The sequence below is a fragment of the Haliaeetus albicilla genome, chromosome 18, assembly GCF_947461875.1.
Source record: "Haliaeetus albicilla chromosome 18, bHalAlb1.1, whole genome shotgun sequence".
NCBI lineage: Eukaryota > Metazoa > Chordata > Aves > Accipitriformes > Accipitridae > Haliaeetus > Haliaeetus albicilla.
This window is the reverse complement of record NC_091500.1, coordinates 28,105,373-28,130,798: the sequence shown is the minus strand read 5'-3', so window position 1 is coordinate 28,130,798 and position 25,426 is coordinate 28,105,373. Positions and strand designations below refer to the sequence as shown.

Sequence of the window (25,426 nt, the reverse complement as noted above, 5' to 3'; positions counted from 1 at the left end):
ACCTGCCTCTCTTGTTCTCCATCCAGAAATGGCTTGCATGTGGAAATCTCAATGACCTAAAGACAGCTTGGTGCTCAAGACATCCTAATAATTGCACACATGGCCTTCCAGCTACTCCTTGGCTTAACGTAGAGAGTATTTCATGTTTTTTTCTCCCAGGCATTTTTGCAAACACCATCACCACACTGCTCAGCATCACAAATATCCGTCTGCAGACAGGCTACTTGTCAAAGGACAGACGGGTGGCTTTACTTTCCCTTTAATTACTGAGCATGACAACTGTGGCTTCATTGTCCTCATTTCAATTAAGGACTGACAAACACCAAAGGCACACTGTCCCCAAAACATCATACCCCCTTTGAGTGACTTCTTTCAAGTTACTCCAAGAGTATATGATAAAGAGAACCAGTTGCTTATAAGATTGCTACCAGGTTTGGCATAATTGCCTGTTGCTCTGCAGAGGTTTAGCACCTCCTTCCCACCCAAACCCTTCATCACTGTCACAAGCAGAGCACTGCAGGGCAAGCTCATGGTCTCATCTCCAAAGCCAGGTCTTGGATGCTGAGTGTTCAGACCCTGTTTCTCAGTTACACTGAATCCTCTTTCCTCGACGCCAGAACTGAAAGAGCAACTTAAAATGTAAGAGCTTTTTATGCTTTACCGTTCCACCTGCCTGCTTTCTTCACATAAAATAACACTGTTAATATAATTTCTGTAGTACCAAATAGCCCGTTTCAAGAAAGCTGGCAGAGGTCCTGTTTAATACGCTACCCTAGGTCAACATTTGGGCTCCTCCAGAGATGGCAGTTGCTCTTGTGCAATGGTATTCAGTAGCTGATGGGTCCTTCATTTATGGTACAAAGCTTTGATGTCTGCTCTGAGCTCCGTTCAATGCTGGGGTTTCTGATGGTGCCCGAGTCCTGTCGGTTGTCCATTTTCACAGCGATGGAGGCATTGCAAAGCTTGTGCCTAAAGGTTGCAAAAAGCTGCAGTCCAAAGTGATTCCCCCTCATTTGCATTACTTTTGGGGAAATGCAGAACTAATTGTATAATGTGAGTCTTCATCCTGCAGCTACAATCTGACCTGGAGTGATTCATCACTGAGGAATATACCAAGCCTCCTTTAATCCTGAAAAAGGATAAATCCACCTACTGAACTGGAGCATGGCCAACAAGCATTGGGTATAGACAGAGGATTCCCCGTGTAGGTGGCACATGAACCCTGAAGAATATCAGTGGGATTTTTGTTCCCATATGCAACTAGCACATAAGCCCTATTAGTGAATATGTTGGATAAGTAGACAGTCCATCTCCGAAACCCAACTCTGTCTACGCTAAACTGGGCTGTGCTAAAGATGAGGGTGTTTCCAGGAAAAAAACATAACCTGCATTTCCCTGCGGACAGAAAGGGAGGAATTGCTACCTCTTCAAACACACATCTCAGCAATTCCAGCTCCTGCCTCAACGAACCCGCCCTGCCCCGCGGCTCTGTCGTGGCACGGTGTGCGCCGTCCAGCTCCTCGGGAGCCGACGCAGGACCAGCCGCATGCAGACGCCGAGCCGTTCACACTCAACTAGCCAGTTGGTTTGCATGGCTGGTTTGGGTTTGGGTTCCCTTCATTTCTTCTAAGCAGACTTGTGGATCGTGTTGTCTGCGGTTAGGAGTTTCCTCGAGCCACCTCAATGACGCAAGCCTAGAAAAAGTGGAGAAGGAAAGTCAAATCTGCTGGCCTGCGTTTTGAGAAGAGCAGACCTCCTGAAAAGGTTTCATTGATGTAGAAGAGAAACCTTGAACCCCCAAAAATGCTTAGGGACAGCCAGGTCAGAATTTACCCAGATGTTTGGTTTGGCAACCAAACAGAAAGGTCCAACGTTCACTTTGTTCTAGTACAGCTGAGTTGAAGCATCTAAAGAAAACTGAGGTTTCCATTAAAATCACCTTAAAAGGAAATAAGTTGTATTAAGCAGAGGTGAGAAAAATCCAGCATAATCCTATATTGCTTGTACCCAAGGAGGTGGAGAATCCTCCACCTACACACTGAGCCTGGACCACAAGCCCAGAATATCTTTCTTCTACCCTGAGATCCATCCCTTTTCAAGTGAGACCTCTGACTAAAACCTTCCCCCTCCCTCCCGTTAGTAATATTGACCACATCACAAGAAACAACTTACTTCTGAATATAATGTGGATTGTGGAGCCGTCTGGCTGCAAGGAATGAGCGTTCACAGGAGGAACTAATTACTGGCTAATTTCTTACCTGTATTTATCCACAATCTGCTTTGTGGCAGCCTCTTTGGGTATCGTTTGTTCCCACCTGCCGTGCAAAGTGTCTATCCGCTTCCGCGGGCTGCAGATGCAGGCCTGAAAACATGGCCTCGGATTTCCCATCCATGCAGCCACGAGACACCCCACTTGGGTGCCTCCTCTGTGTGCTGGGAGTGACAATAATATGGTAAAAATTATAGTAAATGGCGCGTTTAGTAAAGAACAGAAAGCAACGTATCAGGAGGAGAGTTAGACACCGTCTCATTTGGTTCAGGGGTCAGAAAGGGGAAATAAAACCACTGTGCTTTCTGGGAGCTGGATACATAGCTTGAAAATTGGATAGCTGAAGAAAAAAAAAAAAAGCAAATGATCCCTGATAATGACTCCCTGAGCAATAGTAAAAAAATGTAATAAATCTACATTTGCTTCATCAGGCCACAAAAATGCAACTTCTGTCCTCCGGGAAATTCTGAGCTATTTAAACTTTTTTTTTTTAACACCTAGGATAAAAAGCTGAAATTACACACATGGATTTTTTTTTTTTTTAAGTGGGGTATTCCAAACCATATCTTTCTGGTGTGGCTGGGGGCTTCCCAGTTTGGCTCTGTAAAGGAATTCACTGCAGAATAAAGCAAAATTACTGCTCCTACCTTATTGGCAAAGCAGGCAGATTTTTCTCCTGAGATTTCCTTATCTGTGTATTTCATAGTCCCAGATGATTCAGCCCCATAGCTGTACCATCACTGGGACCTTTCATCTCTGCTGATACTTTGGCTGTTTTCACTGCTTGCAGAATGAGTGGGACCAGGCTCACCATTGCGATGATTCATCATGCAACCTCTTCTGTGGCTACAAACTCCAAACCTTCTGCACTCACCGGGGTCCCTGCAATCTCTGAGATCTTTAAAGCCAAAACTACGGTACATACGTCCACATCTTGTACCACCCTCGCTGCATCCTGTGTGTGGTCCACGACAAAGGACTCCATAGACATGCACAGAGACCAAAGAGGGTTCTTGTTTCAGCAAAGCTGCTCAAATTTCTTGCTGTTGCTACTGATTCAAAGGTTGGATGAATTTGCTTCTGCCTTTTCTGCTGCTTCTCAGCTAAAAAGGCTCCAAAGACCCATCGTCTAATGCTAGACCACAGAGGTCTAGCATCTTTAGCTCGTTCCAGGTAGGGAGAGAAGAAATGGGCAGAGCAGGAAGGGAAAGAGCCCGTCTAGTGGCAGACTTTGAAAATATCCCTTGCGTTGGGCATGGCTGGATGGGATTAATGTCTTTTGAGCCTGCGTGGGTTTGTTTGGTAATTGGTATCTGCTTTTGACATGAAAAAACATTGTAGTAACTATCACACACACACAGAGAATAATGAGCAAGTGAAAAAGCTTAATTAAGACAATCTTGGCTCGAAGAACATCTCCTTGTTTAATGTATTGCACTCAGGTTAATTACCAGTTCAAATATTTACTGTAAAGTGTGTTCTTTCAGTTGATTGCTGCAGCTGTGCCATCTCTTCTGCCTCGTACTGCAGGGACATGCTGTGGAGATGACTTTCTTGGAGATTACTTTCTCTCTGTTCCTGTCAGAGTCCCACCTCTTCCTCCTCTTCCCACATCCTTGTCTTGGTGTATTTAGTGCAGAGAGATGCTTTATGAGAAGGTGAGTTGCCCTTTCTAGTCTATAAATTAAGTCCAGAGTGAGTGGGTCAGTGTGATAAGGCTGTCTTTTTTGAAGCCAAATTTATGGCAGAAGCATTCCACCCTGGACAGGGTTGCTGAAATGGAAAATGCTGGTTACAAAGGGTGGTGACATATTTGCAGGAGGTTGCCTGACACAGAAGTAGAGTCATCCCTGTCTTCATACTGCTCTTTCTGCAACACACCCAAGACATGCTTAGTTTTTGGAGGGGGGAAACCCTCTGAGTTGCCCATCTGTCTCCATGGATGATGGAGGAGACCTGGACCATGCACTTAGTCTAGATGGCTTTGCTTCTTCCCACTTTCTTCTTCATCTCCTTGACTGTCATAGGCTTTGGCTTGGAGTGCTTATATTGGTCAGGCAAAACATCAAAACCAAAACATTTCATAGAATAAAATTACTGGAATGGTATTGTAAAATTATTAATATTTTTTTACTGAAAGAACTGAATGGAAACATTTCTCAATTATCAAACAGTTTTCTCTGGTTATTTTCAACTGACAGAAAATCCAGTTCCCCAACTTAAAACAATTGGTTTTTTAAGATAATTTTTATTAGAAAGAAAAGCAAAAAAATAATCAAAACAATCCTCAAGATTTAAAAAAAAAAAAAGTGGGAAGGAAAAATAGCAATCGCTTACCAGGAAATGTTCCTGATCTTGTCATACAAGCTTTAATGAATAGTTTGAAAACCATTTGAGATGAACCTTTTCCTTTTGCTACTGTGACAAAATCTTAAGAGCTAGCCCATTCAGCTGTGGCTATAGAGAAAAAATAAATGCAGCCTTCATTTTCCTCTTTTGTTTGCTAAAATTATAGCTAAGAATATTTGGGTGTTGGCTCAAACATGAGGAGGAAAGGAGCTGCCCTTGTTTTGGAAGAGGTAGTATCATCTTCCTTTCTTCTCTTTATTATTCAGTCCACTAAAAGATAATTATTCTCCCACTGAAATTAGGCAGTCGCCTACTGCTTCCTCGGTTGGGATGGGAGAAGTCACCCTTGCTAATGTTAGGAAGCTATTTTAGACTCCTGTCTGCAGTTCACCCCCGAAGCAAGAGAATGAGGCACCGCCACTGACAGCCCAGGCTTGTGTCTTCTCTTATACGGGGACACCTTGGTCCTGACTTTAATGGTCAGGAGGGGAAAGCTCTGGAAAACCTGGGGCTTGCTGGGCTTTCACCCCTCCGAGGCTGGGAACGTCATGCAAAGCCAGTCCCTGTTTCGACGGACCATGGAGGGAGAGCGAGCAAGGGCAAGACCAACTGGTGGAGTCAACCGGCAGCAGCTGGTGAGGACTAACCCCAGGTCACAAAGCTGTGGCTTTCTCCACCTCCTCTTTCTCAAGCAACCATCTTTTTTAGCAACAGCAAAACATGGCCTCTGAAACAAAGCCAAGCCGAGTTGTTCTGGCTATGGATTGTGAAGGGACGGCCATGCGTCCTCATAGCCACAAGGAAGACCCAAACTTGGAGCCACAGCGGTTCCTGGAGAGCCGTCCTGCGCACACCGCCTGGCCATGGCCCACAGTGATATCTCAAAACTGCGCAGGGATTTGGCGACATTCAGGCAATTAACTGGAGCTGCCTAATATCTCAGCAGGGTCTTTAAGGATTGGGCTTGCCGCCTTTCCAAATGACACTTGCAAGCGGTGAATGCATTAAGCTCAGATGCAACGTTACCCACCTAGGTGGGCTCCATCTCATCTAATTGTAGCTCACTTACAAATAATATAAACTGCTGAACTGGGTTTTCTCGTTTGAGAGAGGGGCTCAGGTGGAGGACTGTCCACCTCACCTAACCAGTCGCTGACACGCAGATGGTCAAGGTTAGATGAAACAGTTTCTACTCTCAGCATAGAAATGACATCTCATGCCCTTCCCCAGAGGTGCTTATCTTCTTCCTTGCATCAGTCTTTAATATTCACTTTTTTTTTAGGTTGCAATTAGAATTTTGCCCTGTGACAGCAGGGAGATGAGTGGTGCCGTGTGACCTGTAATACTTCATGTGCTGGAGACAAGAAGACATTCACTCTGATAATAACGTCTGCTAATCCAGCGGATGACAGGCAGGGTGTATTCGTCTGAGTACATGCAGGCGTCTCGCATGGTGATGTCTCTATTTGCGCTAATACGCCTGCCCGAGGCTGCCTGCAGAGCCAGGAGAGATCTAATTGATGCAGTCAGTAGAGTCTAGAGCTTGATGCATTTCATGCTAAATTAGGCACCTGTGTTTGGTCAGATGAATAACCCCATGGAAATGTTGGTTTCTCTCCACGAAATGAGCCCCCGGCAACCAGCTCATTTGTTGAGCTCAACATGGGAGACTTCAAAACTGAGACAAAGTCAATCCCACCCCGTTATGGCCAAGAGATCTCACAACATATCTCTTTGCCTTTGAAGTCATACGGGATAAATGTCACACTCTGTCAGCCCTAACACCACTGAAGCAAAAGTTTTTATGTCTGAAATATGTATGACTCTGGCAGTGCACAGCCCTCATCACAAGCCTGTTGAGCCCAGGTCTGCGTTGGCTTCTGTGTTCATTCAACCGCTGTGACGTGGAAGGATTGAACAAATACGTTGTTCTGAGGTTGCGGCAGTGAATGAAGCTACAGGATGGCAAACTTGTCATAAAGGACATCTTACGGTGCTCAGAATTATTTTGGAGGTTTCTTTGACATCAGTTGCTACTTGAGTTATAAAATATCTTATAGGTGGTGTGATATAAGGAGGTAAATAAAACAGAATAAACACCATTGGACTCTCCTGGCATCTGAGTGCCACTGTGCTCCAAACTGCCTAAAGAGAATCAAAATATGTTTGATTCTTTCTTCCCCCCATAAACTGCGAAAGAGTACTTCTTCACCCATTTTGTAATTTCTTTAAATACCATCTATGGAAAAATGCAGAGACGAAACATGTACTTTCAATGCAGTTTATTGAAGGCGCAGTGGAAAGCTGGGAAGTCTGAGCAGTCAATGAAAGAAGCTCTGTTCATGTGAGTATAAGATGTCAGCTCAGAAGATTTATGCACCAATAACTTCCCTTGGCATTTTGGGGGTAGGGATGGGGGGTGAGCTCTTCTAAAAATCAGCACGCTTTGAACTAGCCACCCCTAACATGCAGAAGCAAATGAAAGTACTACGTATTCATCTGTAAGCAAATTCCACAAAAAGCCTATGGCTGCAGTGTAACTAGCAGGTGCTTTGAAAGTTGAAATTACCTTGTTTAAAATTTAAGCTTAATTTTGCAGCTCAGGGTTTCTTCTTTGACCAAAAAAAAAAAGCAGGGGGGGAGGGGTGTGTTCTCCCAGTGCCTCCTGGGAAAGTTAAATCATCACTCTCTTTTCTGAAATGCTTTGGGAGGAGCTGGAAGAACAGCTTGTGTCTTGTAAGGAAGTCTTGTAAGGAAGAACACTGTGTCTTGCAAGGAAGAACATTGTTAATGAATCTGCTCGTTATGGGAAAAGCCAGCGAAGGCAGCGCAACAAGCAAACCCTTAAAGCTGTGATAATCTAGACAGTATAAACTCAGAGAAATAATACTGTGTTGAGCACCTGCTGGAGAAGCTTGCTAGATGCGTCTTTAGGGTTGGGGACTCTGAAAACATAACTTGGTGGGGTATATATCTGATGCTAATAAATGTGGGAATGGGCTCGGTGACAAATATTGCTACTAGTGGGCAGAGAAACTATCCTGCATCATCTCAGTGTTAGGAACTGCGTGTCTTGGTGTTGCTCTCCAACGTTGCTGGCTGTGCCACCTCCCCGGCTGACAGCCCCTATGGGACAACACACGGGTCTCTGACCACCCCGAAGTTCCCCACCACACCGTTGTTGCACCCCACAACTTCAGGGCTGTTTGCAACGACAACCGGAGAGCCCCCCAGCTGCCTGATGACGCAGCCTTGGTTTCCGAAGCTGACCACCCCACCAGCTTGGCAAGGCCCCATCCTAGCATTTAAGCCCCCATTTCCCGTGCTGATGACGGTGCGGGCTGGGTACCCCCCGCTCCGGGAACTGAATCCCCCATTTTTGCAGTTGACCCCTCCGGCTTGGCAATACACCTCTGGGACACACTGCTTGGCCACCGAGCTAATGACTCTCTTGGGGTGGATCCCAGCGCTCCGGGAGCTGAATCCTCCATTCTGGGAGCTGTGTCGTCCGGATCGTCTCCCCAGGGAGCCGTAGCCACACACAGCCCCGTTTGCAGCCAGCATCCCGCAGTCATCGGGGATATTGTAGCCACTGCTGACCACAGCTGCAAGACAGCCCATGGGATTAATTATTCAGAGAGGAAAACTGGAGGACTCTCACAAGGCAAGTTGTTTCATGAGTGACAGAACCGACCAAACCTGATTTCCTCTAGATTTATCCAACATATTTGAGCCCCTGCTCCTTCCAACTCCTCCCCCATGTCCCAACACGTCCCCTCACAGTTTCTCCCAGTTCCCACACGGCTCATCTGGCTGGTGGCATATTCTTTCCCAGGTTCAATGCACATCAGTGCATTGCCTGGCGGGTTCACCAGGGCAGCTCACTGTTGCCTCCAAGAGTAGAAAAGGGTCATGAATTTGACCTTCTCCCCCTCCATCTAAAAGCTGATTTTTTTTGAAATTCAGGGGTATTTGAGATTTCTGGGACTAAACCTTCAACATCAGCCTGGTCTGAAATGGAAAGGGAGGCAGAAGCAGAGGGGGCTGGGGCAGACAGGTAATGCTACTCCATAAACTGTCTTTCCTAAAATGAGAAACCCTCATGGCTGTAATTCTTCAGGTTACTTACACACGCTCACCGGGTTCCCCACACATATCCTGTTAGGGGAGATAAGAGAAATGCACGTTATCCTCTTAACCAGTTGCATGCACATCTAGAAACCTGACGTTACTCATAACTTCCAGCTGTACAACCAGCCCACTTAAGCCCTTGTTTTAACAAGTCTGACTATCCCTAGGACAGGAATTGTTTTTGCTGGCAAAAGGGTGGCCTGTATGGCCTCCAGCCATCTCTCCAGCCCCAGTCTCTGTGAGCCTGAAAGGATCCTGGAGCTGAAAAATTCACTTGGGAGCTGGAATCGTTCCGGACTTTGATATACAGGAGAAAAGGGACAAGGTCTCTCTCACCCACCTGCTCTCTTCACCCTCCAGTAGAGTCTTATATGTTGCAATCTCGATATCCAGGGCCAGCTTGACATTCAGCAGCTCCTGGTAATCCCGCAGCATGCAAGCCAGCTCATCCTTGGCCTTCTGGAGGGCATTCTGTAGCTCAACGTGCTTCTCCCGGGCATCTTTGAGAGCACAGTCCCCACGCTGCTCAACGTCACAAATGGAGGTTTGCAGGCAGGAGACCTGTCAGGGGGGAGGATAACAGTGCATATGTCTTCAAGGCTTCGTTTCCTAATTCCTGGACATTCTGGTTTTGGATTAATCTGCTCTTCCAATTGCAAACAGAGAAAAAACCACCAGCTTCCCTTCTCTCTATCCTCTTTTCAACAATATACTTTCCAACTACAGCCTAGGGCAGGTCTTAAGACTACTAAAGGCCAATGCGTCATCTTCCCCCATATCTGAGCTGTCCTCCAAGACATTGCCCTTTCTGGAAACATCACCTCTGGGCCTCTCCTACCTGCTTCTTCACGTTCTCCAGTTCACACTGCAGCTTCTGTATCATCCGGGTTAGCTCTGAAATCTCACACTTGTTGTTTTGCAGATCATCGCAATACTTGCCTCTCTTATCCTGAAGCTCCTGAAACTGGAACCAAGAAACAAGACAATCATCGTTTTTGACCTGCAGCCTGTTAAGTTGCCAGGCAGACAGCCAGGTTGCCTCTTACTCACCCTGGTTTGGTAGAAAGCATCAACTTCTTCTTTGCTCTTCTGAGCTATTTCTTGGTACCAGCATTCAACGTTCTTGATGATGCTTTCCATGTCCAGGTCTCGGTTGTTGTCCATTTTCACGATGACTGAAGTGTCGCATAGCTGGCGATCTACCTGAGCTCGTTCCTACAGGTCGGGGAATGGCTTAGTCAGCTGTTAGAAATTCTCAGACTTTATAGTGAAGGAAGGGCTGGGACAAAGAGCCACGCTGCTCAGCTGATGGATATAACAAGTCAAGAAGTGTCCCTCAGGTTGGCTCAGCAGAAAATCCTCCCTGCTGGATGAGTTGCCACATGTCAGCTGCTGACCTACATGCTGACCTGCAGCAATTCTGTCCACATCAAGGGCAAGGAATTTGAGTGACTTAACCCTTGGTATCCTGTCATCTTCAGCTGCTTTACTGATGTTAATGACAGGATTAAGCTGGGAGTTTCTTTAGCTCTAATCAGACAACTGCAATCCGGAGCAACTAGACAGACGCATCTCTTTTCTCAGGGGTAGGGTTAGGACACAGCCAATTCATACCTGGAGCTGCATTAAGAAAGGGGGAACCACCCTGTTTCCAGCATAATCATGTTAATATTGTATCAACCTTATACTTCCATGCTTTCAAGTATTCAGGGCTTGGGATGAGACATGTCAAAGAGGGGTTTCAAGCTGTAGAAATTTGGAGCACCTGAAGGATGAGACAGCACCACCAAACTCCTGGGACAGACCAGAGAAACTCACCTCCTCAAACACACATTTCAGCAACTCCAACTGCCTTCTTAACAGATCCACCTTCACCTCCAGCTCTTCCTTGTTCAAAAAGATGCAGTCTGCATCCTGAAAGAGAGGAGATACGTTCCAGCCCAATCTCGCTGAAAACATTGGAGAAACACACAGAAGACAGAGGTAGCGCCAATAAAACAGAGACATGTTTCAACAAGATTTCAAGAGCAGAAAGGTGTGAGAGGGTGAGTCAAGATGCCCTGGTGTCTCCTAAAGGAAAACAAAACCATTCCAACGTGACTTACAGGGATTAGTTTATTTATTACTTAGGACCTAGCTACAAACTCAGAATTGACTAACGAGTATTTAAACATAATTTTTTAATATTGTTCAAATGATTTCTGCTTTTCTGATGTCCAAGTATAAAGTATGTGAAGACAGAGTCAGAAAATAACCAGCGTCTTAGACACCAGGTATTCCGGTGTGACCTCTCCCACTCTGTCCCCCTGCCACAAATGCACCCTCCCATTACGCTTCAAGAATGTGCTTGGGGTAACAAAACTACTGCTGTAGTGCTGATGATGTAAGCTTTGAGGATACATTATTTTTACTTTCTACTTGCATTTCCCTTTTTTTTCTAACCCTGTGCCTCTTTACAGGCCTCCCTCCTTCTGCACATTGTAACACTTTTGCCAGGCATTTCCTAATAATGCACTTTTTCAACCAAGCTTTACACCAAATAAAACTATTATAGGTATAATAATTCATGTATTTTGAGCTTCTCACCTTTTTGAGTGCCACAAACTCATTCTCCACAGTTGTACGCCTGTTGATTTCCTCTTCATATCTGTTGGAAAAGGAGAAAAGGGCTGAGGCAAGCAATACTATCAGACACACAGACATTAACCATCAGGTATAAATAACAACCTTCGCTTGCTCAGAGACTGCCACCAGGCACTGTAAGATCAGTGTCTGGAGACCAAACATTAGACCATCCCAAGATCAGAAGCTTCTTCATGAACAACAACATTAACAATGCAAAGAGTTTGCAAGTGAGACAGAAGAATGTGACATCCCCAAAGGGGATATGCCACATGTCTGGAAGATGTTGCCTGAGATGAACCAGAGGAGAAGTGAAATGCCAAGAGCTAGAGGAGACCTGAAGGTCCTTACTTGCACTTGAACTCCTCCACCAGCTGGCTTGTGGCACATTCTTCGCTGCCCAGTTTTTGCTTTTCACATAGCAAGCAGTCCAGGCGCTTCCGCAGGTCGCAGATGTAATTCTCAAAGTAGAGTTCAAGGTTTTTCCCTTTCTTTGGTAGGACGTATTGCTGCAGGAGGCCCCACTTGGTCTCCAGCACTTTGTTCTGCTGCTCCAGGAATCGGACCTGCAGGCCATAAAATAGCAATTCTTCAAATAAAGAGATGAATGCAATAACTCGACATCTGGTTTAACTGACTGCTCTCACTGTGAAACTGCAGGTGGAAGAATAGGATTTTCAGGAAGTGAGAGGTGATATGCCACAATGATCATAAAATTATCTGCCCTTATTTAGAAATCTAAAAGTCACATGTCTAAATTATTTAGAAATCTAAAAGCCACATGTCTAAATTATTTAGAAATCTAAAAGTCACATGTCTAAATCTGCCTTTCTCACCAATGAATAGAAATAAGGCTCCTCTGGATGGTGCTTCTCATGTATTTTAGGATGAGATTGAGTCCACAGAGGGTGGAACCTGTTTGTCTCTGTTTTTTCTACGAAGGGATCCTAAGGTGACAACTCAGATATCTAAGGTTTAGGTGCCTGAATCAAGATTAACCTCCTTTGCCTTCAGGAATGTTTTTTGGAACAGTCGCTATATTTAAAGACAAAAGGGGGGAAAGGGTCTAATGGAGGACAGAAAGATGACCCCGTCAGGGCTGTAACTTCTAGCTGAGCTAGAACAAGGCTGCCAGGAGAAATCCAGCCTTGAACCGAGGCTGTCCAGAGAGGATACACCTGCAAGAAAGTCCAGTGCTACCGTGGCCACGATACAAACACCAGCAAATACTAGGACTGGCATGTGGCTGAAATGAGCCCTTCCCCAGTACTGAAGATCCCAGTCCGAACCAACATGGCGCTGTGGGAATCTGGACCCTTGCTTGGACCCAGTGATTCATGGCATCAGCTGGACTGGGGTTTTGGAGGGGTTTCGTTGTGTTTTATTTTTCTCAAAGAAGCACAAGTACAGAGCAGGTTTGCACTCACCTTGTCGATGAAGCAGGCAAACTGAGTGTTGAGCGTCTTGATCTGTTCCTTCTCCTGACAGCGTATTTCATGTTCCAGTGGGTCGACCCCAACGCAGAGGGGCTTCAGAAGCCGTTCGTCGATGCAGATACCTTGGATGCCATCAGCTTTGCGATCGGGGTAACCTCTCACAATACTATATCCCCTGGGGCCACAAAGGCCAACCCTTCCTCCAACACTACCGTAGCCTACACCTCCAAAGCCGAACTCTCCAAGACATCCAGTACCGCAGACTCCATTCACGTAGGAAATTCTCCTGTTTCCACCCAGGTTGCAGACACTCCTGCTGCTATAGGCACCAGCTCCACATCGGACAGGTTGGCAGGCAGAGGCAGCGTAGCTTCGACCACAAATCTCCGAAGCTGAACTGAAGCCTCTTCGTCCCAGGACAGATCTCACTGTAGGCGCCTGTCTGCTCATCGTGGCTTATTTGAAGGTGGAATATGAAAGTTTAGGGGAAGCTCTTCTGCAGGAGAGGAACAGAGATCCCGCTGAAGTGACACAGTGATGCTACCCCTTATATATATTTGAGAAGCTGGCCTTGATAGGATCAGGACATTAATTTAAAGCGCTTAAGGGTTTGGTTTGCCTGGCAGCAATAAATGCTCCTCAAAATGCAAAACAGCCCAGCAAATACTAACTACTGAGGAAATAAAAAGGAATCTAAATGTGCTCTGTTTGCAAGTTAGCTTAGAATATATTACGGTTTGAAGTGTTCCCCTAACTTACGCTAATTATAGTTTAGCAAACATTTTTGAAGAAACTCTTTGTGATTTGTTTGCAGTGTGTCGTTTGGGGTTTTGTGTCTCATGGGTTTTTGTGTATGATGGCATGTTTTGCAGACTTGCACTTTGTGGGGGTAATTTCACAATCTTTGGGTGCGGAAAAGTAACAAAAAAAAAAGTCAACCATGGAAAAACACTGTGGAAGTTGTGTTGTGATGGATGGATCATTTCTGTACCTGAAACACAAGCAAATTCACTGAGTTATGGGTCTGGATTCAACTGCAAGGACTCAAAATGCCCCCCAAAAACATTGCAATGCTGACCTTCTTTTACCATCATGAAACACCACCGAAACAGAGCAGGTTGCGTCCAGGAACTGTGGCATATTCCAGTTTGCTTACCAGATTTACGTTCTGTGCAGTCAGCAACATTTTCACTTGAGTAATGCTGCAAATTCCTAACCTGAAGTCCATTTGGACACAGTTAAATCTTTGGCCCTTGCTATATTGGACCCTTTACCAAGCTGGATGTCAGAGACCTTTTTGATCCATCTTCTGGTAGTCTCTACAGGGAACAAAAAAAAGAACAGTAGCACGTTTCAGCCTGGTGAGATCCACCTCATTCAAGAAGCGACAGCTAAAAGCTGGGTGACTGCCAGACACGTCCGTGACACTCCATGGAGGTACAGCTCCAAGAGAAACAGCCCCTGGGTCTGTGCTTAGGGGAACTGGGGTGATTCACTCTCTGCAGGCACTGGTCTTTCTCCATCAACAGAGGAAGTCTTAATGAGTGGATTAGACTGGACACCAGAGAAGGCTTTGACTCACATCGGCAAGATGAATCTCTCTCTCTCTCCTAATCACCAGCCCAAGGAGGTGAGAGAATGAACCTAGCTGCCAACCATCTCAGGGCCTTCTCCAAACTGACATTTGGAAAGTCAAAACAATAGGCTTCTTTCAGCTCTTTGAGAGTAAAGTGTTTGGGAGAAAAAGAGACATTATAGTGCAAACAACTAAATGCCCTCAGCCTTTCCTGACTGAAGGGGAGCGATGCCTGGAGAAGTCTGCGTGTTATATGTACAACATGATGGTATCTGGAAACACCCGGTAGCTGTGTTCCTTCATTCTCATTAACCCCCTCCAAAAACATTTTCCAAGAGTTAGGACCAGGCTCTGCAAATCATAAAACCAGTGCTAAACCCCCTTAAAACATTAAACCTTCTAATATCAAGTTCTTAAAAAGAAGACATGCACACTGAAACCATAGGCTGTGACTACAGCACTGAGATTCACGAGGCTATTAATTGAACATGTAATTGCAACTTATGTGAGTTTGAGGGGCTGGTGGTATAAATTAGTTGCCTAAACAGATACTTTTGCTCTATACAAATGGGATAGTTCAACATATTTACAGCATGACTTTTGGATTACACCTTTGTTTATAGTATTTTAGGCTCACAGTTCATACTGGGTTGCCAGCACAATTGGTAATATCAGTTAAAACAAATATTAGAGACTTCAAGCTAAAGCTTGTAACTTCCCACATCCTTTAAGTTCTAAAACAAGATTTATCAGAAGTGAAATGCATATTTGAATCCAAACAAGAGTACAAAAGGCAATTGTTACAAGCTTTGTATAGGAAAACTGCATCCTGGACCAGAATTCAGACTGAAGGCTGGTGTGCCACTGCTCCCTTTCTGCACCCCATTATACACGTCGGCTGTGTGGGAGACACGTGGAACGTAGCACAGACTTCAATTAAACATCTGTGAACCAACTGTGCTGCAGCAGCCCCAGTTCCAAAACACCTCACCGGAGTGACCAGATTCCTGATAGGTAAGAGATTTGGGGCATAATTTGCCCAGTATTGGGTAAAATTTCTGTGTTAGCCAAATCCCTGTTACTGCTCCTGAATCCCAGTGAGAAGGCAGCTATGCAGAAGGTTCACTTAATGTCTTTTAGGTCTTTCCAAGGAACAACAAGTGTTTTGCCTGTTGGTACATAAGACCTCAAGAATTGACAATTTGTTACTGTGAGTATGGACATGGGAAATGGGAGAGTACTCTGAAGAAAAATTGCATCTTTTTGACTCAAAAAAAAAGGAGGGGAAGGTCTGAGGAAGCAAAAAAGGAAAATATTTTTATGAGGGGTTGGATGAGTCATTATGACAACTTGCAATCTCTCCCTTTGTCAGCATTCGTCTCCCTGAATGTGCTGCTGAAAATGGAATTCATTATAAGAACATGTGAAGTTCACTAATTTGTTTTTTGCCTCTGGAGATGAATCTGAACTAGCTCTTAAAATACGTTTTATGCGATAGTCTCAAAGAGCCATGCTCCATCTCTGTAATTATCCACAGCCATAGAAAACTCACTGCATTCAGATACGACAATGGCAATAACCTACCTATGCTAACACCATTTGATGGATGCAAGATTGGGTCATAATATGTATTTTTATACACATGTCCTGGACTGTATAGACTCTTGTCCACGACATCCATGAGATGTTAAAGAATTGATTTGATTAATGCAGCCTCATTGCCTTGTATCCTAAAGCCAAAGTTGTCCAAAGGAATTCAATCTGGTAATGTATTTTTTCTTCTCATTAGCCTACATCTGCTCTATGTTAGAAGACGAGGCTGGGATTTTCCAAGGGTGTTCCTCATAAAATTCATCAAACACTGGGCCAGGGTGCACCTTCTTCCCTTCTTCAGCCATCAAACTAGGCTTGTATTCTAATTTCATCTTTGAGACTCCCTCTATGGCTAATGGAAAGAGATAGGCATCTCCAGACGGTGATTCATTGCATCCTAAAATAGGCAGCTAAGACAGGTGGGAGGAATCCACCTCTGGAGGTATTTACCTCTATTCTTATTGACTACCAGAGGCAGTCTAGACAACCAGACAACTAGACCAGGCGCCCCATTTCTGGATGGTTAAAGTTAGGTGAAATTAGTCCCACCCTTTGGGCGCCAAATTTCTTTAGCACCTTTGAAGTCTTAATGAGAGTACACAACATCACACGCTCTCTAGATTTGCTCAGTTCCTGATGTATGCATATATCATATCTCTGTGCAGTGATTAGCGCCTGTAAAGCTGAGGCTTGCAACAAAGCAAAGGATTGGTTTGATCTTTTTCATGTTGATGTCTTCCTCCCACAGAACTGCACAGTGGAAATGAATGTGGGATGTATGGGAATCCGGGCCCCTGAATGGGATGGCATCACACTGCCTGTTACAGCAAAAAGATTAGAAAAGGAAAAAAAAATATTGCAGCTGTTATTTGGTTACAGCAACTTCCCTATAAATCTACAGAAGCTCTTATCCCTTCCAGCTGAAGCTGTTTTCCTGGGTGGAAGATGTTCTCTGAGCCATACAGAAGTAAGGAATTGCCCATGGAAGGTGGGTCAGGTCCTCCTGGGAAGCATATTCAGCCAGCAGGAGATAAGCTCTTCCTTTTGTTATGCTAAAACCTTAGTGCCCAAGCCCATGTTTTGATTTGTGCAGCTTTGTGATGTACTGCTGAATTTCTGATTAAATGCCTGGCTGATTCATGAAGCGCTGATGTTCAGAGAGGCTGGTCACAGGTTTAAAGTAAAGCACTTGCTAAATTAACTTATCAGATCTTGAAATGGGGCAGGAGGGGGATTTTGGGAGTGGGAAAGCAACCCTAATTCTGCATCATTTCCCTGACTTATTCTTCTGTTGCGTAAAAAGTGACAGGATCATCTACTTTCAATGGGAACACCATAACCTTTATGAGATACTTAAACCCCTTTTGATGAATATTTATGGCTGCTTGATTGTTCTTTTCTTCTCAAATCTTTCTTGTGGTTTTCTTCATTAAAGATTGTGCCTGTTTTCTTTTTTGCTCCTCTCATTTGATTGGGAAATAGCTTCCTATCACATGAGAATTATGGAGGGAGAGAAAGGTCTTCCAGTTCTGAATCACAATTTTTTCGTCAGATAGGAAAGACCTTCCCTCTGGATTGTCCCTTTTGTAAAACACATATCTGTCCAACTTGCCTCTATATGGTTCATTTCTTTGTTCTGCTCATTGGCTTTCATCAGTTTAATCGCAAAACACTTTATTCCTTGGTGGTTGATTTATGTTACTAATTTGTTGGCTTCTTTTTTTAATCTGCTTGAATGTACAATAAAATATCTCCCTTTGATCTGTTTTGAAATGCTAAACTGGTTGTTGTAGGATTTCTAAAATGATGTGGAAAAAAAGCAGCCAAGCACATTCCTGAGTTTTTTCCCTATAATGACCCTATTGCAGCAGATTTTGAAGACGTATAAAATGTGTTTTGTCATCACGCCTCTGTGGTAGACAAGCTATAAAAATGCAAAGAGACTGAGATGACTTCTCTATGAATCTTAAAACAGCCATTGAATAGCATTGGGTAGGAGCCCAATTTGGTGCAAATCAGCATAAATAAGCTGATTTTAAAAGGCTTCCATAATTTACACCAACCGAAGACTGGATCTACATGACAATCTCTGGGCAGCCCTGCCACTTCTGCTTAATTGTTAAGGCTTCTAATGAGCAGATATGTCTTGACCAATTTAGGAATGGGGCATTTCTGTATTCTTGGCAAACACTAAAACCCAAGTGGCAATACGTTTGTTCTCCATGAGATTTACTGGAAAAAGAGAAAAAGTTTAAAGCTCTTGAGTCATCAAGATAGAAGTGAGGGTGCTGTAATTTATGCAAACATCAGGACACTAAGCGAGGAAGCTAATAGGAGCACAAGCGACGTAATTACTCTTTGCTGACTACAGAAGGTGAAATGTGTTTTTTTTAATTGAGATTTCCTTTATGACTTGCCTGCCTGCATATGGATGACCAAACTGCTCCAAGTCAGTGAACAAAGAACATCACTGGAGTCATGGCCCTCCTCTCCATGACCCTGTGTGTCTCAGCACTACAACTCCACTGACTTGCCTAAAATTACGTCAGATAGACTTTGATGAAATGGTGAGTCCTAGAGAGCTCATTTCCAGAAACTCTTCCCAGAGCACTCTAGGGAAAGGATTCTGAATTAAATGTCACAGCTTGTTTCATACATAGCAAAGGCTTAATCAGGAAAAAAAAAGAAGGCTGGTAGGAAGCAGAAACTGAGTGATAATAAGATAAGTGCCCCAACACAACCCCCAGCCCTTTAAAGAAACAGCAGAAATCAAAAGGAAGATGTTTTAAGTGTCCCTTTTTTTATGTGATCCCAGTGGAGTTTCTCTGATGTGGTTTCATGAGGCTACAATGTTCTTGTAGCCAGGATGCCTCTTCCTTGTGTGTAAGGTGGAGTTGAGGACATTTTAACCACTGAAAGTAGAGCAAGGCTTTCATTTTTCTACTTTAGGTCTTACATCCTGGTTCTCCTGACTCTCACAGCTGAACTTTAGAACCAGGTGGCCCTGGGGCATCGAGATCCACCTGAAATCCTCACCCCTGGCCAACACATCCCTTGTGGGTGAGCTGAGTTTCCCATGCTCTTTGCAGCTCTGCAGCTCTCTCCACAGCTCCCTGCAGTCCTACTGCACAGTCCACCAGTGCCCAGAGGGGCTGAGCTCTGGCACGAATGGCCCCCACCTCTGGCCCTAAATTCTTCACTCCTAAGGATGCAGCTGGGACCACCAGAGGTAGACTGCTTGCCTACAGAGCTGCCAACGCTTCTGGAGGTGAAGCCTCTGTGGCAGGCACTAGCATCTTTGGGTAGGGATGCTCTACCAGCACTACAGGAGGACTTGCACCTTCTGGCCTGTCTACCAGATCCACATCCCAGGTGGCTTCGCAGCCAGAGATGTTGCTGCAAGGGGTGGTGATCACTGTCATGGGAAAGCACAGGTGGAATCGCTCGTGGGGAGGATTCAGCCTTCCTCCTCCCCCTGCAAACCAGAACTAGGCTGTTGAATGTTGTAAGGAAAACAGAAAACCTGGAGCTTACTTACACACTCTCACAGGGCTCCCAAGGCGTATCCTGAAGGAGAAGAAGGGCACAGGGTTATCCGTCACATAACTAGCATTTCTAGCCTTTTCCAGCCTCCTTGTCTCTGCCGAAGAGTCCCAAGGACTGAACGCTGCCCAGACGTGGTTGTAGTGGTACCCACCTGCTCTCGTCACCCTCCAGTAGAGTCTTATATGTTGCAATCTCGATATCCAGGGCCAGCTTGACATTCAGCAGCTCCTGGTAATCCCGCAGCATGCAAGCCAGCTCATCCTTGGCCTTCTGGAGGGCATCCTGCAGCTCAACGTGCTTCTCCTGGATGTGTTTGAGGGCACAGTCCCTGCAATGCTCAGTCTCACAAACTGATGTTTGCAGAGAGGACACCTGCCAGGGGAGACACAAGAAGTCATTACTTTCCCTGCCCTCTTTCTTGCCATCCTTATCCTTGAAAGAGAAATTCTCACTTTTTTTTGAGAGTCGAAAATTGGGAAGTATTGAGGTTCCTTTTAGGAAAGCCAAATGTTTCCAAAATCAAATATCAGTTCTGAAGTACTACAGAAAGGCTGGACTTGTCCTTGTACTGCCAGACTGTGTTTAAGTCTTGTTTCAAGGATACCAATACCTTGTTCTAATTGGAACTAATAATTAAGGTTTTCCATTACTTCCCGTTATAAACTATATAATGAATTAGATGGTCTGAAAATTATACCAGTTTCTATGGGTGCTGAATTACTGGTGAGTCATAATTCTACCCTACTTATTGGATGCTTTGAACCTGTGTCAGAAGCATTGCCTCCTGCCAGAATTCCTGCTGGACCAATTTTAGCAATTTTCCGAGTGGCTGTAGCTAATCCAATGATCTAATTTCCTGCAATTAGTTCTTTGCAATAATCAAAATGATCCAACAGTAAATAGGCCAGCAGATAATCCTTATTCCCCGCTCAGCACTGGTAAGATCTTCTCTAGACCAATGGAACCGGTGTGAGGCAATGCTCCTTATAAAGACGAAAGAAATGCCACAGAGATGTAGAAAACATGACTTGGAATCTTACACCTAGGATCCAGTGAGTAAATATGATCCATCATACCTCCTTCTTCACATTTTCAAGGTCACACTGCCTTCTCTGGATCACAAAACTCAGCTCTTCAATCTCTTGCTGGCGGGACTTCATTTCATTGCAATCTCTCCCCTTTGCCTCCTCCAGCTCTCGGAACTGATAGTAAGAAAAGAGAGACCTGGCAATTAATGTTGGTAGTGTACCTAGTATAGAAGCCTTGCTTCTCTTTCCAGAGTGAATTATACTACGTTTAGAAAAGTCTCACGACTTTACAGCTCCTGAGACTTTCAGCAGCAAGTGGAGCTTTCCTCCTGCAGTTTTCTCTGTTCAACTCACCTACAACCTCCCACCTACAGCCTTCCCAGCATGACTGAGTCTTGTCCCATTGCATTGTATCTGGTCTGGGGATGTTCTCCTGACTTTGAGACTTACAGATTGTAGCAGAATGGACAATTAGGTCCAGAAGTTATACAGTGAAGACAGAAAGAAAAAATCACCACCTTTGCACTACTACTTTTGACAGTGAGAGAATTAAGGATATGTCACTGGATGCTACAACTTACCCTAGTTCTGCACAGCGCATCCAACACTGCTTTGCTTTTCTGAGCTATGTCCTCATACCAACACTCAGCACTCCTGAGGATGCCCTCCGTGTCCAGGCCTCGGCTGTTGTCCATTTTCACAATGGCAGAGGTGTCACAGGGACTTCTCACCAGCTCAGCGATTTCCTAGAAGCCATGTGTGAGCGGCAGTAAGGTGTCAGTATGTCTCTGTCCCTGGATTTCTTATCTCACACTCCAGTGGAAGTAACACCACCACTGAGAGTCTGACCTGAGCCACAGCCCAGGAGTTGAGACTAGATTTGGTCACACATGCAGCTTGAGGGTTTGGGGGTTTTGAGATTGCAAAATCTTCCTTATCTGGGATTCTTATTGCCTCCCAAAAAGAGCCAGATGGATTGGTTTAATCAGGCCTAAATCAAGAAGCAGCTGGTAGGAATAGCTGCCATCAAGCAAGGTTGGGACAGGAGCATCCATACCTGAGCAGAAACACATTTCAGGAACTCTATCTCCTGCTTTAGGGTTTCCACCTTTGCTTCCAGCTCTGCCTTGGCCAGATAGACACAGTCCACATCCTAAAAGAGTTTCCAGACAGTTAGAAGTCAAAATGGTACCTACACAGAGACCTAAGGCAATGTAATTATATTTTTAGGGTAGGAAATTTTGTTGAGGAAAAGTCATTGGGAAGCTCAGATTTCCCCTGAACAGCAACAGCTAAGGGGGTCCCAAAAGCATATACAATACTGCTGAGTTCTTGCCTGAAAGACATCATGACTTGGGCATTAGGACTAGAAAGCTGTCAGTTTAGAATGAAATGTCCTTTCTGTGCTAAAGGGCAGAGGTGTAATGCTCTCTGGCAATACTCTGTGACATGTTTTTCTGTATCCATACTTGTCCAATGACTTTTAACATTCTCAAGACCTGACCCTTGCCTTGCAAGGAGCAGATCAGAGGAAAGTCCTTGGATCTCTGCATCCAACCCTTCCATTCATACCAATTCCTTACCTTCTTCAATAACACAAACTCGTTCTCAGCAGCCGTGCGTCTGCTTACTTCCTGCTTGTATCTGTTGGGGAAGAGAAAAGACTGGTTACTGGGTCATTCTGAGACTGGAGACCTTGTTTGAGTATTTAGAGGTCAGGGTGCTATTGGATCTCAGCTTCTTGGACCTCAGAGAGAAGTCTATTGATACGGACAAAAATTCAAGTCCCATTAGACAAGCTGTTGGAGCTCACTGCCCTGTGGATGGTTTCTGCTCACTCACTTGCACCTGAACTCTTCAACGAGCTTCTCTGTGTCGTTCAGCTCAGGTTCCATCTGCCCCTGCTCACGCAGCAGCGAGTCCAGCCACCTCTGCAGGCTGCAAATGAAGTTGTCGAAGACGTGCTTGGTGTTCTTCTGGGATGGCAGCACCTGCTTTTGCAATAGGTCCCATTTGGTGGCCAGCACCCTGTTCTGCTGCTCCAGATGCTGTACCTGCATTCAGAAAGCAAAGCCACCTTCTTCAGGCACGTGCTTAGCTGCATTGTATGGGGACCAAATGAATGGGGGGGGGGGCGGGACCAAGGCTTCTTCTGAGTCAGTGTTTCAGGGGTTCATTGTGGTTTGAAGGGGATGAGAGGACAAAAGGGGGGCATTGCAGTCTTCCTAATCCTATAATCCTAGAGCAAACTAGGCATGCTGCTCTCCCATTCTCCAGGGAAGCCCTAGACAGTACAGCCTTTGTGGCAGCTACAGAAACCATGGAATATTTAAATAAATCTGCATATCAAATGGCTGATAGTGGAAACCATGTTTACCGATAGGAGACAATGCAACTTTACAAGGTCTAGCTGCACAGAGAGAAGTCAACAGTGCAGAAGCTCAGTAAGATACCTTGGAGGAACAGCTCCCTTTCACTATGAATAATAAAAACAGATGCAGCTTATCAAAGCACATAAACACATAAACCAGATTAAAATAACATTATCAGCTAGATCTGCATTTGCAGCTCATAGTACTGGAGTCACACATGCTAAAACCAGCATACAGCTCAGGTGATAGGATGAGAGGAGAGGAATCAAAGACCTGAGCACAAAAAGGTTTCCTTCACACTTAAACCTCATCATTCCTTTAAGTCTCGTCTCACCTCTCACCTTGTCAATCAAAGAGGCAAACTGGTTATTGAGGATCTTCATCTGCTCTCTGTCCTGCTTTCGGATGTGCTGGATTTCAGGGTCGACCTTCACATCAAGAGGCTGCAGCAGGCTTTCACTGACGTGCACCTCACAAATACCTTCACTTTTGCAGCTCCTGCTGTGGAAGCCTAACCTGTGACTCCCACCTTCACTGTTGGCAGGGATGCCCCTGCACCTCCAGCCTCCACAGACCCTCTGTGCGAGGCTTCGGTCAGAAGAAAGCCATTTGCACCTATCTGTGTTTTGGAGGCTTTGGCTGCTGTGTCTCCAGGCTTCATAAGTTCTTCCAAATAGCACAGCAGAGGGGAAAACACTGCTTCGGCACTGGCTCGTGCCGCTCGCAGCAGAAGATGATGAGAAGAACTTTCTTCCATGAAAAGACCTTCCAGCTGACAGCTGCTGGCTCATGCTGGCAGTCGTGATGGAGGAGAGGATGCTGGAGGACAGCAGAGCATGCAAGTCAAAAAGGGGCCCCTCTGCTCTGACAGCCCTGGGTGCGTCCTTTATACACATCTCAGAAGTGGGGCTTCGTTGATGCAGATGAATAATTTGGGGTTTTCTTGGGGTTTGCCTTAGCTGGCAAGGTTTAAATAGGTAGGTTTAAATATGCAAAACAATGCATAACATGGAACATTTGTGAAATCCTATGGAATTTTACTGGTTTTAAATTGCTTCATTTGCATATAGAGCTTGGAAGGTCCCTTGGGCTGGGTTTTGTAAGGATTCTTCTTTTGTTTTAGTTTGTCCTCCTTCCTTACATGAATTACAGTTTAGCAAATGGCCTTAAGAGTGTCTCCCTCTGTCAAGGACAATCTGTAAAGGAGTGTTCTGTTGAACAGCAAATGAGAAGTGATTTTTGCAGTATCTGTTCTTTTTGTAGTCACTCCCTTCACAAAGGGTGGTATAAGTCCATGAGGCACAGCCAAAGGCAGCCCGGTACTTGGAAGCTGGGAACCATAGTGTGGTCCAGACACACAAATTTCCTTGTGGTGGTACAAGAGTGCAAAATACTTCTTTTTTATAAATAGCCCTCCACACACCATCCCCTGTTAAAGACCATAACTGACTGAGCAGGACCTATCTCTTCCAACTTTTGATGCTAGGTCTGCTGAGAGACAGGCATGTCTGAGAGATTGCTCTCCAGAGAGCCTTTATCTTCTTCACTGAGTCCAAGAAAGTCTAAAATGACCAGCTCAGACTTGGATGCTCAACTTTTAGATGAATGAATTACTGTATCGACATCATCTCGTTAAGTTTTTGGCTTTGGTTGTATAGAACACATTGAAAAATGGCGCTCGTGTGGAGAAGACAATAAATAGCTTAGAAAATAGGAAGCTCAGCCACAAGGCTGTTAGCTGGATGCTTGTTAATCATTTAATTGGAAACTGCAGTAGGCTTGGCCTTGGTGGGCAGACTATGAATGCACCAGCAACCAGTATCCTGCGAAAATACCTTATTAATACAGCTGCTGTATGGTTACTCTCTGTTACTATCCTTTATATTTGAGTTTGTAATTAAAACCCTTGGAATACCTCAAGGCAAATAAAAAAGATTTATTAGAATTGCTTGACAGATGGGGAAGAAAAGGCTGATAAGTTTAATATATTTGCTGAGAGCCTCACAATACCTCAGAGGTGGAGCCAAGATTACATCTCTGTCCTTGCGGCTTCTTGCCAAAGTCTCTTTCAAAACAGAAAGGTGAAGGGTTTCATTTCAGATGATTTGAAAGAAATGGTTTTCCCCTGCTATTATGCCATACTAAACCTTAACTCTTTCAACAGGCTCAAACCTTGGTCAGTGTTTTTTTGGCAATTAAACATTTAAGCATTTCAAATTCCTAAGAAATGGGATAGTATTTCACGTGCTCATGTCTTTCCTTGGTTTTGCAGGGATTTTTTAATATTTTTTTTTCACTCCCTGGGCTCACTGGAGGGCTTTTTCTCCACCTTTCGCAAGGAGGCTGATGAAAACCAAAACTGGTTACCAGCAACCTTGCTGGTATTCTGTCTCCGAGAGTGGCTGATGCCAAAAGTTTTCTTGTACCTCATTATTTGCAAATGTTCTTCACTGGAACAGCTTGCCCTTAGCCCAGCAAGAGAGATAATTGATGGTATGAAGTAG

At 44.7% G+C, this 25,426-nt stretch overlaps 2 protein-coding genes across 2 annotated transcripts; both read right to left on the bottom strand.

Moving 5' to 3' along the window:
- Positions 1 to 6,885: 6,885 nt before the first annotated feature.
- On the bottom strand, positions 6,886 to 13,358 carry LOC104318662 (keratin, type II cytoskeletal 4). Its single transcript, XM_069806053.1, has 9 exons — positions 12,799 to 13,358; positions 11,723 to 11,937; positions 11,336 to 11,396; positions 10,568 to 10,663; positions 9,800 to 9,964; positions 9,588 to 9,713; positions 9,090 to 9,310; positions 8,748 to 8,776; positions 6,886 to 8,223 (listed from the first exon to the last, which is right to left on the bottom strand). The coding sequence occupies exons 1-9, from the start codon at positions 13,255 to 13,257 to the stop codon at positions 7,745 to 7,747; spliced, it is 1,851 nt and encodes a 616-aa protein (XP_069662154.1). The 5' UTR covers positions 13,258 to 13,358; the 3' UTR covers positions 6,886 to 7,744.
- A 1,825-nt stretch (positions 13,359 to 15,183) lies between these two features.
- Positions 15,184 to 24,547, bottom strand: LOC104318663 (keratin, type II cytoskeletal cochleal-like). Its single transcript, XM_009919994.2, is given in 12 exon segments — positions 15,184 to 15,281; positions 19,156 to 19,356; positions 19,359 to 19,391; positions 19,515 to 19,543; positions 19,674 to 19,894; positions 20,599 to 20,724; positions 21,132 to 21,296; positions 21,608 to 21,703; positions 22,134 to 22,194; positions 22,393 to 22,604; positions 23,264 to 23,741; positions 24,537 to 24,547. Coding segments are annotated over 12 exon segments (1,731 nt in total).
- Positions 24,548 to 25,426: the final 879 nt, after the last annotated feature.

What these genes read in the sequence shown, in the direction of transcription:
- LOC104318662 (XM_069806053.1), bottom strand. Translation starts at nt 13,257, where the DNA reads ATGAGCAGACAGGCGCCTACAGTGAGATCTGTCCTGGGACGAAGAGGC. An exon ending in GTGGAGGAGTTCAAGTGCAA is followed by an intron (nt 11,397 to 11,722) that starts GTAAGGACCTTC and finishes CTTTTCCAACAG; the next exon opens with ATATGAAGAGGAAATCAACA. An exon ending in CTGGAGGGTGAAGAGAGCAG is followed by an intron (nt 8,777 to 9,089) that starts GTGGGTGAGAGA and finishes CTCCCCTAACAG; the next exon opens with GATATGTGTGGGGAACCCGG.